Source organism: Melanotaenia boesemani, chromosome 2, assembly GCF_017639745.1.
Source record: "Melanotaenia boesemani isolate fMelBoe1 chromosome 2, fMelBoe1.pri, whole genome shotgun sequence".
Taxonomy (NCBI): Eukaryota; Metazoa; Chordata; class Actinopteri; order Atheriniformes; family Melanotaeniidae; genus Melanotaenia; species Melanotaenia boesemani.
In genome coordinates this window covers 10,547,331-10,567,828 of record NC_055683.1, presented here as the reverse complement: position 1 = coordinate 10,567,828, position 20,498 = coordinate 10,547,331, and the positions used below count along the sequence as shown (strand labels likewise).

General features: G+C 43.9%; 1 protein-coding gene across 1 annotated transcript; it reads right to left on the bottom strand.

Annotated features, from left to right (window-relative positions):
• Window positions 1-16,332: 16,332 nt before the first annotated feature.
• On the bottom strand, window positions 16,333-20,444 carry LOC121654797 (coiled-coil domain-containing protein 106-like). Its single transcript, XM_042009102.1, has 4 exons — window positions 20,441-20,444; window positions 19,684-19,872; window positions 19,213-19,377; window positions 16,333-17,086 (listed from the first exon to the last, which is right to left on the bottom strand). The coding sequence occupies exons 2-4, from the start codon at window positions 19,703-19,705 to the stop codon at window positions 16,773-16,775; spliced, it is 501 nt and encodes a 166-aa protein (XP_041865036.1). The 5' UTR covers window positions 19,706-19,872; window positions 20,441-20,444; the 3' UTR covers window positions 16,333-16,772.
• Window positions 20,445-20,498: the final 54 nt, after the last annotated feature.

Sequence of the window (20,498 nt, the reverse complement as noted above, 5' to 3'; positions counted from 1 at the left end):
CTTGCTGAAAAGTTGGGGACCAAACGCTATTAAAATCTTTCTAATAGGAGAAAGCCTGTTGCCGTGGCAACCGACGAAAAACGCCTTCTCGCCATGAAACACGGTTTGCTTACATCTCCACAGGAATAAATGGGAACTGCACCAAACTTGACAGGATTCATACTTGTTGGGTCCTTAACGCGTTACACCACCTGTTGTCATGGCAACATCGGGTGGCGGGGTCCAAGCAGCTCGGACCCGATGGATGCCGCTTGCGGCTTTAATTAGGGTCCGAGCCATACAAAGTATGGCAAGGCCCTATTGTTTCTGCTATGTTTATTATTCTCCTTCTCCTCCTCCTCCTAAGCATTTCGACGCCAAATTTGACCCCCTAAACACCCATGAAAAGTTGTGAAACTTGGCACACACGTCAAGCCCGGCGAAAATCGGATATTATAAGGTCCGCATACTATTCAATGCAAAATTGGCTCAACAGCGCCACCTAGAGTCACCAAAAATCACCACATGAATGGGGCCCAGGAAGTCTACTTCAACGTAGGAAGACGAAACTCGGCACACACGTGTACCGCCCCGTGTTGACCAAAAACCTCAATGTAACACCTGTCGCCATGGCAACGGGGTGCCCGCCATCTTGGCGTGTGCGGCCATTTTTTCGCCATTTTTTGCACTTTACACACATCGTATTTGAACGAACTAGTCTGAGGGGATTCGTGCGATTGACTCCAAACTTGGTGGGAAGCTTCCTGACAAGTTGGGGACCAAACGCTCCTCAAATCTCTCTAATAGCAGAAAGCGTGTTACCGTGGCAACCGACCGAAAAACGCCTTCTCGCCATGAAACACGGTTTGCTTATATCTCCATAGAAATAGATGGGATCTCCACCAAACTTGACAGTATTCATACGTGTCACACCCCAAGTCCAGCAAAGAAGTCAATCGAACACCTGTTGTCATGGCAACGGGGTGGCCGCCATCTTGGATTTCATTGCCATTTGAATGAACTAGTCTGAGGGGATTCGTGCGACCGACTCCAAACTTGGTGGGGACCTTCCTGACAAGTTGGGGACCAAACGCTCCTCAAATCTTTCTAATAGGAAAAAGCCTGTAACCGTGGCAACCGACGGAAAAGCCTTCTCGCCATGAAACACGGTTTGCTCATATCTCCATAGCAATACTTGGGAACTGCACCAAACTTGACAGTATTCATACTTGTTGGGTCCCTAACGCATTACAACACCTGTTGTCATGGCAACATAGCATGTTAGCTAGAAAATTAGCATGCTAGGAAAAAATGCTAACTAAGTATATCAACATTTCAGATTTGCAGCTGGGTGTTTTACCATGTTAACTATGATGTTACCAGGTTACCTACCATGCTAGGAAAAGGCTTAGGACACGGGTGGCGGGGTCCAGGCCGCTCGGACCCGATGGATGCCGCTTGCGGCTTTTTATTATTATACTCCTTCTAAGCGCTTCGACCCCAAATATGACCCCCTAAACACCCATGAAAAGTTGTGAAACTTGGCACACACCTCAAGCCTGGCGAAAATCGGATATTATAAAGTCCGCATACTATTCAATGCAAAATTGGCTCAACAGCGCCACCTAGAGTCACCAAAAATCACCACATGAATGGGGTCCCGGAAGTCTACTTCAACGTAGGAAGACGAAACTCGGCACACACGTGTACCACCCCGTGTTGACCAAAAAACTCAAAGTAACACCTGTCGCCATGGCAACGTGGCACCCGCCATCTTGGTGTGTGCGGCCATTTTTTTGCCATTTTTTGCACTTTACACACATCGTATTTGAACGAACTAGTCTGAGGGGATTCGTGCGATTGCCTCCAAACTTGGTGGGGACCTTCCTGACAAGTTGGGGACCAAACGCTCCTCAAATCTCTCTAATAGCAGAAAGCGTGTTACCGTGGCAACCGACGGAAAATGACCTTCTCGCCATGAAACACGGTTTGCTCATATCTCCATGGAAATGCATGGGATCTGCACCAAAGTTCAGAGTATTCATACCTGTCACACCCCAAGTGCAGCACAGAAGTCAATCGAACACCTGTTGCCATGGCAACGGGGTGGCCGCCATCTTGGATTTCACTGCCATTTGAACGAACTAGTCTGAGGGGATTCGTGCGACAGACTCCAAACTTGGTGGGAAGCTTCCTGACAAGTTGAGGACCAAACGCTCCTCAAATCTTTCTAATAGCAGAAAGCGTGTTCCCGTGGCAACCGACGGAATATGACCTTCTCGCCATGAAACACGGTTTGCTCATATCGCCACACGAATAAATGGGAACTGCACCAAACTTGACAGGATTCATATACGTTGGGTCCTTAAAGCATTACACCACCTGTTGTCATGGCGACATCGGGTGGCAGGGTCCAGGCAGCTCGGACCCGATGGATGCCGCTTGCGGCTTTAATTATTATTCTCCTCCTTCTAAGCATTTCGACGACAAATTTGACCCCCTAAACACCCATGAAAAGTTGTGAAACTTGGCACACACGTCAAGCCCCGCGTAACTCGGATATTAGAAAGTCCGCATACACTTCAATGCAAAATTGGCTCAACAGCGCCACCTAGAGTCACCAAAAATCTCCACATGAATGGGGTCCCAAAAGTTTACTTCGACGTAGGAACACGAAACTCGGCACACACGTGTACCACCCCGAGTCGAGCAAAAAAGTCAATGAAACACCTGTTGCCGTGGAAACGGGGTGCCCGCCATCTTGGCGTGTGCGGCCATTTTTTGGAACTTTTTTGCACTTTACACACATCGTATTTGAACGAACTAGTCTGAGGGGATTCGTGCGACTGACTCCAAACTTGGTGGGAAGCTTCCTGACAAGTTGGGGACCAAACGCTCCTCAAATCTCTCTAATAGCAGAAAGCGTGTTACCGTGGCAACCGACCGAAAAACGCCTTCTCGCCATGAAACACGGTTTGCTCATATCTCCATAGAAATACATGGGATCTCCACCAAAGTTCACAGTATTCATACGTGTCACACCCCAAGTCCAGCAAAGAAGTCAATCGAACACCTGTTGTCATGGCAACGGGGTGGCCGCCATCTTGGATTTCATTGCCATTTGAACGAACTAGTCTGAGGGGACTCGTGCAACCAACTCCAAACTTGGTGGGGACCTTCCTGACAAGTTGGGGACCAAACGCTCCTCAAATCTTTCTAATAGGAAAAAGCCTGTAACCGTGGCAACCGACAGAAAAGCCTTCTCGCCATGAAACACGGTTTGCTCATATCTCCATAGCAATACTTGGGATCTGCACCAAAGTTCACAGTATTCATACGTGTCACACCCCAAGTCCAGCAAAGAAGTCAATCAAACAGCTGTTGCCATGGCAACGGGGTGCCCGCCATCTTGGATTTCACTGCCATGTGAGTGAACTACTCTGAGGGAATTCGTGCAACTGACTCCAAACTTGGTGGGAACGTTCATGACAACTTGGGGACCAAACGCTATTCAAATCTTTCTAATAGGAGAAACTGTGTAACCGTGGCAACCGACGGAAAAACCCTTCTCGCCATGAAACACGGTTTGCTCATATCTCCACAGGAATAAATGGGAACTGCACCAAACTTGACAGGATTCATACTTGTTGGGTCCCTAACGCATTGCACCACCTCTTGTCATGGCAACATAGCATGTTAGCTAGCAGAATTAGCATGGTAGCAAAAAATGCTAACTAAGTATATCAACATTTCAGATTTTCAGCTGGGTGTTTTGCCATGTTACCTTCCATGTTACCAGGTTACCTACCATGCTAGGAACAGGTGTATGAGACGGGTGGCAGGGTCCAGGCCGCTCGGACCCGATGGATGCCGCTTGCGGCTTTAATTATTCTTCTCCTTCTAAGCATTTCGAGGCCAAATTTGACCCCCTAAACACCCATGAAAAGTTGTGAAACTTGGAACACACATCAAGCCCGGTGAAAAATTTTATATTCTAAAGTCCGCATTGACTTCAATGCAAAATTGGCTCAACAGCGCCACCTAGAAAAAAATAAATTCCCAAAATGAATGGGGTCCCGAAAATCTACTTCGACGTAGGAACACGAAACTCAGCACACACGTATAACACCCCAAGCTGAGCAAAAAAGTCAATCTAACACCTGTTGCCATGACAACGGTGTGCCCGCCATCTTGGCGTGTGCGGCCATTTTTTGGCCATTTTTTCCACTTTACACACATCGTATTTGAACGAACTAGTCTGAGGGGAATCGTGCCACAGACTCCAAACTTGGTGGGAAGCTTTCTGACACGTTGGGGACCAAACGCTCCTCAAATCTCTCTAATAGCAGAAAGCGTGCTACCGTGGCAACCGATTGAAAAACGCCTTCTCGCCATGAAACACGGTTTGCTCATATCTCCATAGAAATAGATGGGATCTCCACCAAACGTGACAGTATTCATACGTGTCACACCCCAAGTCCAGCACAGAAGTCAATCGAACACCTGTTGCCATGGCAACGGGGTGGCCGCCATGTTGGATTTCACTGCCATTTCAACGAACTAGTCTGAGGGGATTCGTGCGACTGACTCCAAACTTGGTGGAAAGCTTCCTGACAAGTTGGGGACCAAACGCTCCTCAAATCTTTCTAATAGGAGAAAGCGTGTTCCCGTGGCAACCGACGGAAAAGGACCTTCTCGCCATGACACACGGTTTTCTCATATCTCCACAGGAATAAATGGGAACTGCACCAAACTTGACAGGATTCATACACGTTGGGTCCTTAACGCATTACACCACCTGTTGTCATGGCGACATCGGGTGGCGGGGTCCAGGCAGCTCGGACCCGATGGATGCCGCTTGCGGCTTTAATTAGGGTCCGAGCCATACAAAGTATGGCAAGGCCCTATTGTTTCTGCTATGTTTATTATTATACTTCTCCTCCTAAGCGCTTCGACCCCTAATTTGACCCCCTAAACACCCATGAAAAGTTGTGAAACTTGGCACACACCTCAAGCCCGGCGAAAATTGCAATATTCTATGGACTGCATACACTTCAATGCAAAAATGGCTCAACAGCGCCACCTAGAAAAAATAAATTACCCCCAATATAATGGGGACACAAACGTCTACTTCGACGCAGGAACACGAAACTTGGCACACACGTGTAACACCCCGAGTCGAGCAAAAAAGTCAATCAAACATCTGTTGTCATGGCAACGGGGTGCCCGCCATCTTGGCGTGTGCGTCCATTTTTTGGCCATTTTTTGCACTTTACACACATCGTATTTGAACGAACTAGTCTGAGGGGATTCGTGCAACTGACTCCAAACTTGGTGGGAAGCTTCCTCACAAGTTGGGGACCAAACGATATTCAAATCTTTCTAATAGCAGAAAGCGTGTTACCGTGGCAACCGACGGAAAATGACCTTCTCGCCATGAAACACGGTTTGCTCATATCTCCACAGGAATACGTGGGAACTGCACCAAACTTGACAGGATTCATACTTGTTGGGTCCTTAACGCGTTACACCACCTGTTGTCATGGCAACATCGGGTGGCGGGGTCCAGGCCGCTCGGACCCGATGGATGCCGCTTGCGGCTTTAATTAGGGTCCGAGCCATACAAAGTATGGCAAGGCCCTATTGTTTCTGCTATGTTTATTATTATACTTCTCCTCCTAAGCGCTTCGACCCCTAATTTGACCCCCTAAACACCCATGAAAAGTTGTGAAACTTGGCACACACCTCAAGCCCGGCGAAAATTGCAATATTCTATGGACTGCATACACTTCAATGCAAAAATGGCTCAACAGCGCCACCTAGAAAAAATAAATTACCCCCAATATAATGGGGACACAAACGTCTACTTCGACGCAGGAACACGAAACTTGGCACACACGTGTAACACCCCGAGTCGAGCAAAAAAGTCAATCAAACATCTGTTGTCATGGCAACGGGGTGCCCGCCATCTTGGCGTGTGCGTCCATTTTTTGGCCATTTTTTGCACTTTACACACATCGTATTTGAACGAACTAGTCTGAGGGGATTCGTGCAACTGACTCCAAACTTGGTGGGAAGCTTCCTCACAAGTTGGGGACCAAACGATATTCAAATCTTTCTAATAGCAGAAAGCGTGTTACCGTGGCAACCGACGGAAAATGACCTTCTCGCCATGAAACACGGTTTGCTCATATCTCCACAGGAATACGTGGGAACTGCACCAAACTTGACAGGATTCATACTTGTTGGGTCCTTAACGCGTTACACCACCTGTTGTCATGGCAACATCGGGTGGCGGGGTCCAGGCCGCTCGGACCCGATGGATGCCGCTTGCGGCTTTAATTATACTTCTCCTCCTAAGCGCTTCGACCCCTAATTTGACCCCCTAAACACCCATGAAAAGTTGTGAAACTTGGCACACACCTCAAGCCCGGCGAAAATTGCAATATTCTATGGACTGCATACACTTCAATGCAAAAATGGCTCAACAGCGCCACCTAGAAAAAATAAATTACCCCCAATATAATGGGGACACAAACGTCTACTTCGACGCAGGAACACGAAACTTGGCACACACGTGTAACACCCCGAGTCGAGCAAAAAAGTCAATCAAACATCTGTTGTCATGGCAACGGGGTGCCCGCCATCTTGGCGTGTGCGTCCATTTTTTGGCCATTTTTTGCACTTTACACACATCGTATTTGAACGAACTAGTCTGAGGGGATTCGTGCGACTGACTCCAAACTTGGTGGGAAGCTTCCTCACAAGTTGGGGACCAAACGATATTCAAATCTTTCTAATAGCAGAAAGCGTGTTACCGTGGCAACCGACGGAAAATGACCTTCTCGCCATGAAACAGGGTTTGCTCATATCTCCACAGGAATACGTGGGAACTGCACCAAACTTGACAGGATTCATACTTGTTGGGTCCTTAACGCGTTACACCACCTGTTGTCATGGCAACATCGGGTGGCGGGGTCCAGGCCGCTCGGACCCGATGGATGCCGCTTGCGGCTTTAATTATTATTATTTTTCTAAGCATTTCGACCTCAAATTTGACCCCCTAAACACCCATGAAAAGTTGTGAAACTTTGCACACACCTCAAGCCTGGCGAAAATTTCGATACTCTAAGTTCCGCATACACTTCACTACAAAATTGGCTCAACAGCGCCACCTAGAAAAAAATAAAATCCCTGAATGAATGGGGTCAACAAAGTCTACTTCGACGTAGGAAGACGAAACTCGGCACACACGTGTAACACCCCAAGTCGACCAAAAAACTCAATAGAAGACATGTTGCCATGGCAACGGGGTGCCCGCCATCTTGGCGTGTGCGGCCATTTTTTAGCCATTTTTTGCACTTTACACACATCGTAATTGAACGAACTAGTCTGAGGGGATTCGTGCGATTGACTCCACACTTGGTAGGAAACTTCCTGACAAGTTGGGGACCAAACGATATTCAAAACTTTCTAATAGCAGAAAGCATGTTACCGTGGCAACCAACGGAAAATGACCTTCTCGCCATGAAACACGGTTTGCTCATATCTCCTTAGAAATACGTGGGATCTGCACCAAACTTGACAGGATTCATACTGGTGACACCCCAAGTCCACCAAATAACTCAATCGAACACCTGTTGCCATGGCAACGGGGTGCCCGCCATCTTGGATTTCACTGCCATTTGAACGAACTAGTCTGAGGGGATTCAGGCCACCAACTCCAAACTTGGTGAGAACGTTCCTGACAAGTTGGGGACCAAACGCTATTCAAATCTCTCTAATAGGAAAAAGCCTGTAACCGTGGCAACCGACGGAAAAAGCCTTCTCGCCATGAAACACGGTTTGCTCATATCTCCATAGAAATAGATGGGATCTGCACCAAACTTGACAGTATTCATACCTGTGACACCCCAAGTCCAGCAACGTATTCAATCAAACACCTGTTGCCATGGCAACGGGGTGCCCGCCATCTTGGATTTCATTGCCATTTGAACAAACTACTCTGAGGGGATTCGTGCAACTGACTACACACTTGGTGGGAAGCTTGCTGAAAAGTTGGGGACCAAACGCTATTAAAATCTTTCTAATAGGAGAAAGCCTGTTGCCGTGGCAACCGACGAAAAACGCCTTCTCGCCATGAAACACGGTTTGCTTACATCTCCACAGGAATAAATGGGAACTGCACCAAACTTGACAGGATTCATACTTGTTGGGTCCTTAACGCGTTACACCACCTGTTGTCATGGCAACATCGGGTGGCGGGGTCCAAGCAGCTCGGACCCGATGGATGCCGCTTGCGGCTTTAATTATTCTCCTCGTTCTTCTAAGCGCTTTGACCCCAAATTTGACCCCCTAAACACCCATGAAAAGTTGTGAAACTTGGCACACACATCAAGCCCCGTGAAAATCGCAATATTCAAAAGTCTGCATACACTTCAATGCAAAATTGGCTCAACAGCGCCACCTACAAGTCAAAAAAATACCCCATTGAATGGGGTCCAGGTACGTCTACTTCGACGTAGGAAGACGAAACTTGGCACACACGTTTAACACCCCGCGTCGAGCAAAAAACTCCATCGAACACCTGTTGCCATGACAACGGGGTGCCCGCCATCTTGGCGTGTGCGGCCATTTTTTTGCCATTTTTTCCACTTTACACACATCGTATTTGAACGAACTAGTCTGAGGGGATTCGTGCAATTGACTCCAAACTTGGTGGGAAGCTTCCTGACAAGTTGGGGACCAAACGCTATTCAAATCTTTCTAATAGCAGAAAGCATGTTACCGTGGCAACAGACGGAAAAACGCCTTCTCGCCATGAAACACGGTTTGCCCATATCTCCACAGAAATACATGGGATCTCCACCGAACTTGACAGTATTCATACGTGTGACACCCCAAGTCCAGCAAAGAAGTCAATCAAACACCTGTTGCCATGGCAACGGGGTGGCCGCCATCTTGGATCTCATTGCCATTTGAACGAACTAGTCTGAGGGGAATGGTCCCACCGACTCCAAACTCGGTGGGGACCTTCCTGACAAGTTGGGGACCAAACGCTCCTCAAATCTTTCTAATAGCAGAAAGCATGTTACCGTGGCAACAGACGGAAAAAGACCTCGCCATGAAACACGGTTTGCTCATATCTCTACAGAAATACATGGGATCTCCACCGAACTTGACAGTATTCATACCTGTGACACCCCAAGTCCAGCAAAGAAGTCTATCAAACACCTGTTGCCATGGCAACGGGGTGGCCGCCATCTTGGATTTCACTGCCATTTGAACGAACTAGTCTGAGGGGATTCGTGCGACTGACTCCAAACTTGGTGGGAAGCTTCCTGACAAGTGTGGGACCAAACGCTCCTCAAATCTTTCTAATAGGAGAAAGCGTGTAACCGTGGCAACCGACGGAAAAAGCATTCTCGCCATGAAACACGGTTTGCTAATATCTCCACAGGAATAAATGGGAACTGCACCAAACTTGACAGGATTCATACACTTTGGGTCCTTAACGCATTACACCACCTGTTGTCATGGCGACATCGGGTGGCGGGGTCCAGGCCGCTCGGACCCGATGGATGCTGCTTGCAGCTTTATTAGGGTCCGAGCCATACGAAGTATGGCGAGACCCTATTGTAGTTGAAATGTTTATTATTAGGGTCCGAGCCATACAAAGTATGGCAAGGCCCTATTGTTCCTGAAATGTTTAGTCTTCTCCTCCTTCTAAGCATTTCGACGCCAAATTTGACCCCCTAAACACCCATGAAAAGTTGTGAAACTTGGCACACACCTCAAGTCCCGCGTAACTCGGATATTATAAGGTCCGCATACTATTCTATGCAAAATTGGCTCAACAGCGCCACCTAGAGTCACCAAAAATTACCACATGAATGGGGCCCAGGAAGTCTACTTCAACGTAGGAAGACGAAACTCGGCACACACGTGTACCACCCCGTGTTGACCAAAAAACTCAATGTAACACCTGTCGCCATGGCAACGGGGTGCCCGCCATCTTGGATTTCTCTGACATTTGAACGAACTAGTCTGAGGGGATTCGCGCGACTGGCTCCAAACTTGGTGGGAAGCTTCCTGACAAGTTGGGGACCAAACGCTCCTCAAATCTTTCTAATAGCAGGAAGCATGTAACCGTGGCAACTGATGGAAAATGACCTCGCCATGAAACACGGTTTGCTTATATCTCCATAGGAATACGTGGGATCTGCACCAAACTTGACAGGATTCATACTTGTGACACCCCAAGTCCAGCATTGATGTCAATTGAACACCTGTTGCCATGGCAACGGGGTGCCCGCCATCTTGGCTTTCACTGCCATTTGAACGAACTAGTCTGGGGGGGATCGTCCGACTGACTCCAAACTTGGTGGGGTCCTTCCTGACAAGTTGGGGACCAAACGCTCCTCAAATCTCTCTAATAGGAAAAAGCGTGTTACTGTGGCTAACGACGGAAAACGCCTTCTCGCCATGAAACACGGTTTGCTTATATCTCCACAGGAATAAATGGGAACTGCACCAAACTTGACAGGATTCATACTTGTTGGGTCCTCAACGCGTTACACCACCTGTTGTCATGGCGACATCGGGTGGCGGGGTCCAGGCAGCTCGGACCCGATGGATGCCGCTTGCGGCTTTAATTCAGCTTGTTTTCTTCCTCAGTGTTTGTGTTGTGTAAAGAGTTTGATCCTGTCAGACATTATTAACCAGAGTTCAGTCTGGAAGCGTCTGTCTTCTTCAGAAACAGCCTTTCAGATTCACGTATGAAACTCTTCTAGATGATTCCTTGGATGTTTCCTGTTTTCCCTCCTTTAAAGATAGAAGCTGGGATTCTTCCAGGATCAACTGGACATGGTTTGTGTTTAGTTCTTGTCAGTTTCACTTCATGATGCTGGAAATGAAAATCCTCCCAGTGTGTCGCTCTGTTTGCCTCATTCTGTCTTCATTTGACTTTTTCACTCTTTCACATGTTGAATTACAGATTTTTTCACATCAGAAATAGTTTCTGAAACAAAAAGTCGAATGTTCAGTTTTCCCATTCTGTCTCCAGATGTTTGACTTTGGATTAAATTCTTCAAACTCCACATTTCAAATAAACTTTCATGAATCTGTTTTCAGTCAGCAGGTGAATTTTAAATGTTTGAGCTGAAAACTTTCACTGTTTCATTTAAATGTAGTTTATCAGCTTCAGTCAGCTTCATGTTTCTTTAAATGAAGATTTTGATGCTTTTATTTGAACATTCCTGACTTTCTTACAGGGATAATTGAAGGTTGGAGCTTCTACCTCACCTGGCAGTAAAAGCTGAACCTGCATGAACCATCAGGGAATTTAAAGATGGAAAAGCAACTCATTTGTGCACATTGAAATAATTCAGACCTTTAAGGCCTTTGTGAAGTATTGATGCATGTAGCGGCTCAAACAGGGAGAGCAGCTGCTAATCCTGCCATCACCTCAACCAGAGTTTACACTTCAGAGCTAAACTAGAAACTTCTGCCATTTCTACACAATCAAGCCAACAGTGATGCTGAAGCAGAAGAGCTCATTTCTGACAAACCTTTACACGGAAAAGAAGCAGCGACACTAAACCAGCAGAGGAAGTCTGAGGAAACCTTTTAGAAACACTCAGCTTCTAAAATCAGCTTCAACATGAATCACTGATGGGATTAAAAGATGTTTCCATCAGCAGCAGGAACAACAGTTTCCTGCACTTTGTTCTGATTCTAGCTGCCATTTTATCATAGAAAGAAGAGCCAGCAGGACCTGAGACTGGACTCATGAGACTGGACCGCTGTAGCCATGCACACACAGCTGGATGATGCAGATGTTAGAGGGAACGATGGAGACTCAGAGGAGAAAAAGCTTTGATCCTCTGAGTTCAGAGTTCATCTCATGGCTGTTTGAAGGCTCATCATGATCTAAAGTTGGACTTAAACCTGAATCCGAGTTCAGTGTGAACAGTTCTAATGATGCTCAGATGATGCATTAATCCCAGCAGGAAAAACATCTGGAACGTTCTGGCCTTTCCATCAGATTCTTTCCTGCTATCAACATGTTGGTGCTTGTGTTGTGATGATGTCGTTTCAGACTGGACACTTCTGGAAACTGCATCATGAAGATTCTTGTGTTCAAACTGGAACAAAGACGTGACAATAAACACATTTCATTCTCCTCCACTTCCTGTGTATGAGCGTGACGGCCAGCCACACATGCTAATATCTCCACCTCCCCCCCAGTAGATTTCCACTTTCATTGACTCTGCAAGCAGAAGTCTAAACACGATACACACTATTTCACACACCTCTTTCCTTCCTTTCATTCCTCATACCTACAATATTGAACACACCTTCATGCTGTGAGGTCAGATTATGTTCGTATTCATGTGTTTCTTTTCTTTCAGGTACCTGGGTTCAGTCTCTCCTTCCTGGTGCAGCAAAGGCCTGGTCCAGGTCTGAGGACTGATAAACTACTGCAGCTTCATTGGATTCCACCACAACCCCCCTATGACACTGCAGAGTCATTGGGGGGGGTTGGGCTTCATTTTGAGGTTGGTTGAAAATGTAGTAGCCATTTTATTTCCCCTCTTTGTGTTTACTTTGGCTTTTCTAAACTGGTATTTAACTTCCTGTTTGATTGTTCAGGAAGTTTGTTTCTGTTCATTTATTCCTTCATTTCTTTCACTTCTCTTTACTTCGGATTTTCACTCTACTTCTATTTATTTGGCCTCTTGTCAGGCTGTTTAGTTAAATCCTGGATGTGGTGACAGGTTTCAGGTTTTGGGGTAAATGAAGCAGTTTTGAAGCAAACCTGCATCCTGCTGCCTTACTGCTTGGTCCCTGACGGAGCATTAGAGGAGAAATAAACACTGGGAGGCCTGGAAGTGGACAGGTGGGACATCAGCATGATTACAAATCCAAACTTTGGTCCTAGAGTCGGGAACAGATGGAGGAAGACGAGGAACTTTCCAGGGATAAATACATAAAAGCAACATATGGAGGCAAACACACGGCAGAAGCAGTAAATATGCAAGTTTGATGCCAAAAAGCCCAAAAAGTGGAAGTGAAGATCTAAATGAAGAAAAATAAAAACTTCTCAGTTTACTTTCTGCTTCCAAAAAGGCTCTAAATTCTACTTTCACATCCAGGAGCCGTTGCAGGGATTTCACTAAATATTTATTGTAGCTGGACATAGAATTTCACCTTAAACCAGATAATCTGAAGTTTTACATTTTTATTTCCAGTGTAAAATCCACCTTTATAAAAAGATAAAAACCAATGATTTCTCCCTCCAAAGTCATTTCTAAAGCATCTGTGACCTGGTCCCAATGACATCAGCTCAGTTTAGCTTTACAATGGTGGAAATACGCCTTCAGACAGTCTAGTGCTGCTTCATTCTGATCACATGTTCAAAGCGAACTCACTTGTAATTCCATCAAATGAAGCACAGAGCTAAAAGAAAACAGAGACGTCTGTTTGAGGCCGTGAGGAGGTGGACAACTTTCCAGCAGCTGCTTTTATGTGTGAATCAAACACTTCAGGCTACTTTGTTAGCATGTATTCCTTCAGGCTGCCCACACACACATCTGAGTCTATTTAGTGGAAATACAAGTCTACTTTTCTTCAAGGCCTCAATACTGTGTCAAAGATTCCCACCGATATAAAATCCCCTGCAGGTACTATCGTCTCCCAGAGAAGGCCCCGTGGTCAAACCTCAGCTATGTGGAAGTTTCCTCTTCACTTTGCTCATGTGGGCTTTTCCCAGGATCTCTGCTTTCTTCCCAAAGTCCAGAAACCTGCATGGTAGGTTTGCTGCTTCCAGAATGGATGTTTTAATGTGGGCATGTTTGCTTTTTAACTGTTTTTACCAACTGCAGCTGGAAGCTCCAGGCCACCATGACTGTAAAGCAGAATACAGCAGCTCGGCTTCCAGTGTCTTTGAAAGAAATTAGAAAAAATAAATCACAAATAAAAGTCCAGCAAACAAAGAACTGAACACTTTTCCACAAGTCGTTCCAATCCTGGAAAACCCTGATTATAAACACGGATCCTAATTAAATACACAGAACACTAATGAAGTACATTAACTGGCCATAAAATATCTGCTATCTGGACGTTTCCTGGTCATGTTGACTGGGAATAAATAATTCTCTACATGTATTTATTTACCAGCCAGAAGGGACATTTTAAATGGAAATAAAAGCTAACAATCCTTTACTCTCAAACATGTTTATTGATCCATTCGCTCTTTAGTGTTTACTTTTAGGTGTATTGAGGACTGGAGCGTCCTGGGACAGAAGTAAACAGCCAGAACCCAGTCCTCAGTGGAGAACTGCTCCAGTCTGACACAGCTGCCCAGAATGAAGGAGATCAGGAGCTTATATAGAGGAGTCTTCCTGACTGGCCAATCACAGAGACAACGGAGCTGCTGGCGACCAATCCTGGAAGAGGGCGGAGCTGCAGACACAGGATCAGCAGCCAATCACCTGCAAGCACTGGCACAGTCCATTTACTAACTGCTTCATGAACATGGTGGTTCCATCTGCTCGCTGGGTGATTGCTGGCTGTTTGCCTCAAACATTAAGTGTCCCAAAGTCTACATGTTTGTAAGGGTCTTTTCAAAAAGCCCGACTATGTGTAGGGCTGGGCGATGTGGCCTACAACTGATATCAAGATTTGTTTTTTCGCTTTAGCGATACATAATATATATCTTGATGTTTTAAATCTCTAAAACAGTAGTTCCCAATCTGGGATCTGGGACCTCCCCCAAAGAGCACAAGGGGTCCCTGTTAATAGTGTCTAATAAGCCAATATGAGCTGGAACGCAGGTGTATGACACTTAAATAAAATATTCATTCATTCATTTATAAATAAATGAAACCCAGTGTTTCCCTGATCATTATATTAGGGGGCGCCCCAACCCTCCAACATCAACCCCGACCAAAGAAAATCCATTTTATTTTCTATAATTACTCATTTAATAACTTGTATATTTTTACATGGAATTATTTTAATGTGTATTCAAATATTATTTTATTATTTAGGTTTTTTCTATTTTCCACCAGATCCCATAGATGGATGGATGGGTGGATAGATGGATGGATGGATGGATGGATAGATGGATGGATGGTCTTTTGGGAGCCGTTTTCCATCCAAAAATCACAATGTTCTGCCATCTGTATGGGTTTAGACAAAGAGAAAAGTCGGTTCTTCTTCTTCTTTCTTAAGTTCCAGACAGAAAACGTCTCTTCATTTTAATAAACCCGCTCTCTCCTGATTACATCAGACGCACCGCTGCAGCAGAGAAGAGAGACATGGACGCCATGTTTCTGTCATCAAAGCCAAAACTTAACGCGCAATTAAAAAAATTAACAGCGTTAATAAAACATTGCGTTAACACGCGGTTAACGCGTTAACGTGTCCAGCACTAACAAAAAGAAAATTTAAAAATGTGCATAACTACTTACATATCCAATTTATCTCATTTATTTATTTGGTAACACTTTACTTGAATGGGTGTGCATAAGACTGACATAACGCTGTCATAATCATGACATGACACCTTTCATGGACATGAATGAATGCTTATGACAGTTGTCATTAAGGGTCAATCGGTAAATTATGACACTTTTGATGCAGAGTTGACATTGTTTAAGATGTCTTTGTTATGACAACTTGACATTAACCAAGACTACATAACCTGTCATGAATATGACAAAGCAGACCTAGTTGTCAAGCTTAAAAAATATTTAGTTTTGTAACTTAACATGACACTAAACTATCATATATGGTTTGTTTTGACATTAGCTGTTATGACACAATTATAAACTGTCGTCACAGCTGATGTCAAAACAAAACATATATGATAGTTTCATAAATGTCTTTATTAAGATATTAAGCGTAACATTGCCAAATGAGTTTACTGTATATTCCCTCCAACAGCTATATAACCAAAACTATTCATGACTGTCAAATCAGTTTATAACAGTGTCATGACTGTTTTCTTTTAATTCAAGTAAAGTGGAGCAATCTGAAGTTTTCATTAAGTATAATTACAGTCAAATCATTTTATAATCGTTTTATGGATATTTCTCTGTGAATTCAAGTGAAATGGAAAACTTTATGCTTCATGAAGATGTCATTAATCATAATTACAGTCAAATCAGTTTATAACATCTTACATTTCTTTGAATTTGAACTCTATTCTTCAAATTCAAGTACAGTGGGACACTTGAATGTTTCATGAAGATGTCTTTAAGTATAATTACACTGGTAATCCCATGGAGGATGGGTTTGTGCGTCACAGACACGAAAATAAAATCATTAATTCATACGCTTTCCAGTTTTTCAGTTGTATGACTCTTTTCTTTGAATTGGGCGACTTTTTATTGAAACATAATTAAGGATAATTACATTGTCAAATGATGTCTAAACAATATCAAAAGACAAGATATTTTTCCTTTCTGCATTTAAACATAAACCATTGACAAAGTAGCTGCTGCTTCACTTCTCAAGCAGTGTTGTAACAGTCAATATGGAAAAACTGAATATTAACATTGATCAACATTTTGAAATTTAAGTTTACATTACTGGGAGGAGTTTTCTGCTTTTTCTCTTAGCTGTGATAGTTTTATTCCTAATGCATTTGAACACAAAAATTTAAACAGAATAATCTGTTGCATTACTTCTCCTCAAGCAGGTCGGTACAACATATGGTCTGTGTGTAGGAACAAAATAACTTAACATCGGCAACAATATTCAGAATGAATATGATCATGACATTATTAAGTGTATTTATACATGATTGGGAGGAGTTTTCCAATTTTTTTCTTTGCTGTGATTATTCCAGCCATCTCCTCTGTTATGGCCTCCCTGCACCGCTCTGCAAACACAGACATCTTCTCATTTTCTTCATCTTGTGGAAGCAGCTCCTTGAATGTGTCTGGAAATGTGATTGCTAGTTCAGCAATTGCTGCTGTTCTTGCAATTGTGTTGCGGTCAACGTTGATTTTGGCAAAGGCCCTTTTCATGGATCCATACTTGTTGAAAATGTGCAGGGCATTCTTGTAGCGGCGGATAACTCCATCCGTTGTGGTCACTGGTCACAGAAACAAATAAAAAAAGTCATCTTAATTAAGGCATGCATTGGTGTTGTTAATTTAGCACCCTATGGGTACTGTAATATAATCAGATTAGAAATGATCCCACCTATTATCCCTCTGATTTACATTGCATCCTCCTTTGTTCTATTAGATTTAGCTCCCTTTCTACCTGCCACTGTGGCTAGCAACAACCTTCCATCAACAGCATGGAAGGAGGATGACCAGCAAGTAATGTCCTTTCTTACCTGCCACAGAGGCTGTACCTAACAAAGTAGATTTTTTTCCATATCCGTTTCCGAGGCTAAATATCTAACAAAATTAGAGAAGCCTACACAATAACGTGGGAAGAATGAGAAAGCTGTTCAGCACATGGCTGTGAAGATCTGAACTAGTAAAGCACTCGGAGAGCGCAGACCTCCATGAAGCTTACTGATTGTCATCCAACATTGCATGGATCACCCCCAAAATTTTATCACTTTTTCCTTAGGGCATTCCCAACAAGTTCTGAACATTTTATCAAGATCTGACCATTACTTTTCGATGTATGTTGCTAACTAACAAACAAACAAACAAACCCCGGGTAAAACATAACCTCCTTGGCAGAGGGAATTACAGATTTTAAGAGCGAGTACTAAATTATAACATTAGTGTCCAAATAATGTTATAATTTAGTACTCACTCTTCAAATCATTATAACATCAGTGTCCAAAATAGGGGGCTGAACAGTGGTGTGGTGGTTAGCACCGCAGCCTCACAGCAAGGTCACTGGTTTAAGCCCCGGGCAGATGTGGAGGTGGTTCGCAACACCGCGCTATTGACGAGCCTAATCGCAGGGCGTTGTCAACAACCGCCACCACCGGGAGAGTGTCCTTGCTCCCTTCAAACTTCTATTTACATCCGGTGCTACCGCAAGAGCTTATTAGCTTAAATGTTTAGTTAATCAATTATAATCAAATATTTATTGAAAAAGGCTTAAACGGCATCTTTAGCCTGGTTCACCACTGAAACAAACTAACAGAACCTTAATTTGCGCAGCCTGCATATTTGTTTCCTAATAAAAAACACGACCGAATTGATCAGTGTGACGGACGGAGAGAGAATACGCAAGCAACATGGCATAAGTGACGTAATGTAAGGGCCAGACTATTTATACTTTCATGATGGTCATCCGCATAATTACCATGCAGTTTATCATTAGAAGTCGCAGCGCACGTCATCTCCTGCTGCTGTATCAGCGCAACCCGCCACCTGATCTGAGAACGTCCTGAAACTGAAACCAGAGCAGCGCAAGCAGCGCTCACAACCCGCGGCTGCAAACATAAACAAAATAGGATATATACATATATTCTCTCTCATATTTACACAGCTACAACTAAAATCCACGTAGTTTTAGAAAAAGCCAGGGACCAGCAAAGCTCCATCATTTTATCTGTTTATTAATGTGAAGATTTCAATTATTTAAAAAGTGACACAATTTTTTACCTGTTTATGTCCTAAAAGTGACGAAAACTAGACTTAAACCTTTTTAGTTTTCGTCGACTAAAACTGGACTAAAACTTAGCCTACTGAAATTAGGATTGCGTAATGTTCATGAATAGATCCATCTCTCTCTTTTTTTAAATTGCGTTGACACCGCATACCGCGCTGTTGAGACAACATGCGACACCGCAGAGGAAATTCCTTAACCGCGACGGCCCTACTTGCATGTTCTCCCCATGTATGTGTGGATTCTCCCCGGGCACTCCGGCTTCCTCCCACTGTCCAAAGACATGCTCTAAATTCTCCGTAGGAGTGTGAGTGTGTGTGAGTGGTTGTCTGTGTCTCCATGTTGGCCCTGCAACAGACTTGCGACCTGTACAGGGTGTACCACCTGTTAATTGACTCCGGCCCACCCACGACCCAATTTGAATTAAGCGGTACAGAAAATTAAGGATTGAATGAAACAGTGTCAAAAATATGGACATAACACAGCAACGCTTACATCCCATCTGATTACTATTATCTAAGCCCACAGTAATAGTTCTTTTTTCTTCCAAATATGAACCATAGAAGATAGTTAAGTACTGGTCAACTTTAGGGTGGAAAGCATTTGATTAGAAAGATGATCAATGCCTGAGCTTACTCCTTGAACGGCTGTGAGAAGCAAGGTGTTTCTTGGACTTCTTGGCCTTCTTCTTTTTCTTCTTCTTCTGCTCCTCTTCCTCTGAGGATGATGAGAAACTGGATTCTGAGGATGGGCACGGAGATGTCGAAGTTGAAGTAAGTTCCAGAGCAGCCTTGCTGGAACCTGTGAGAAGGTGGGTTGGGGATAGATGGACAAGTACAAAATGTCAGGAAACAAAGCTCAAAAACTTAGACTGTACAGTACTTTTTCAATGCAATTCAAAGCACTCTTGGTACTGGAGATGCTTTAAAAATATTTCCAATGAACTGGACATTCTAGGTGTAGTAATTATTATCATTAATAACTCACATTATCCTACTGTGCACCATCCTTACACTCGGGTCCTGAAAACCCTATTTCAATTTCTCCTGCACAATTTGCATAACCTCTAATACTGCATCAATAATATTAATTGTACAGCATTTGCACCTTTCCCAGTAGATCCAGGCATGTTGGAGGCTCCCTTAATTTGAGAAAGGAGGAAGTCCTTGTCATTTTTTAGATCCCTGTTGGCCTCTTCCAGGTATTTAATGTGGTCCTCAAGGTGTTTAATCTTGTGTTGGTCCACCTTGGCTTGTTCTTTCAGCTTGGCCAACTCCAATGCCCCTGTTGGAGAGACTGTAACAAAGGCAATTCGTTATTATTATTAATATTATTATTGAAGTCAGTAAATATTAGTGGTTTTCTGGAGTGCACTATATTGAGTTTTGTTCCTCATTCTTTTCAACTCATTAACATACTGTATATAACATACATTGCATGATATTATGCCAGCACAATACCTCTGATGCTTTCATACAAATGCACAAATAAGATAAGTAATACTATGTGCCAAAGTCACCCATAGCATTAACTAATGGGTTTTTTGCACAGTTCAACTATATCCTGAACTTACTCGGGCCATTTAGTGTGGTCAGACACACATGGAATAATCACTTCATCCAGTGATGAGTGACAGTAACAAAGGAGCTGCTTAAGTTCATGAAGCTGTGCATAAAGCCCACTGATCAAACACAGATTAGAAATCTGCTGCCAAAGTAGCAAAATACATATAACAGCCACAGTCAAAACTTCTGCTGTTAAGGAATTAACTTATTTACTGTAATGGTGGGAGGAATTAGAATTTCATATTCCCTTTAGGGGAAAGTAGTAAAAGAAATAAATTTTGAAAAATAGCAATATTCACTCAGTTTCTTTGGGGAATATTTGACTAGCTTCTTTTTCTTCAGTTGAACAGAGACCTC

Coding starts and splice junctions, on each gene's coding strand:
- LOC121654797 (XM_042009102.1), bottom strand. CDS start 19,705: ATGCCTGGATCTACTGGGAAAG. Junction 19,378..19,683: donor GCCTGGATCTACTGGGAAAG/GTGCAAATGCTG, acceptor ACCTTCTCACAG/GTTCCAGCAAGGCTGCTCTG. Junction 17,087..19,212: donor TTCTCACAGCCGTTCAAGGA/GTAAGCTCAGGC, acceptor TTCTGTGACCAG/TGACCACAACGGATGGAGTT.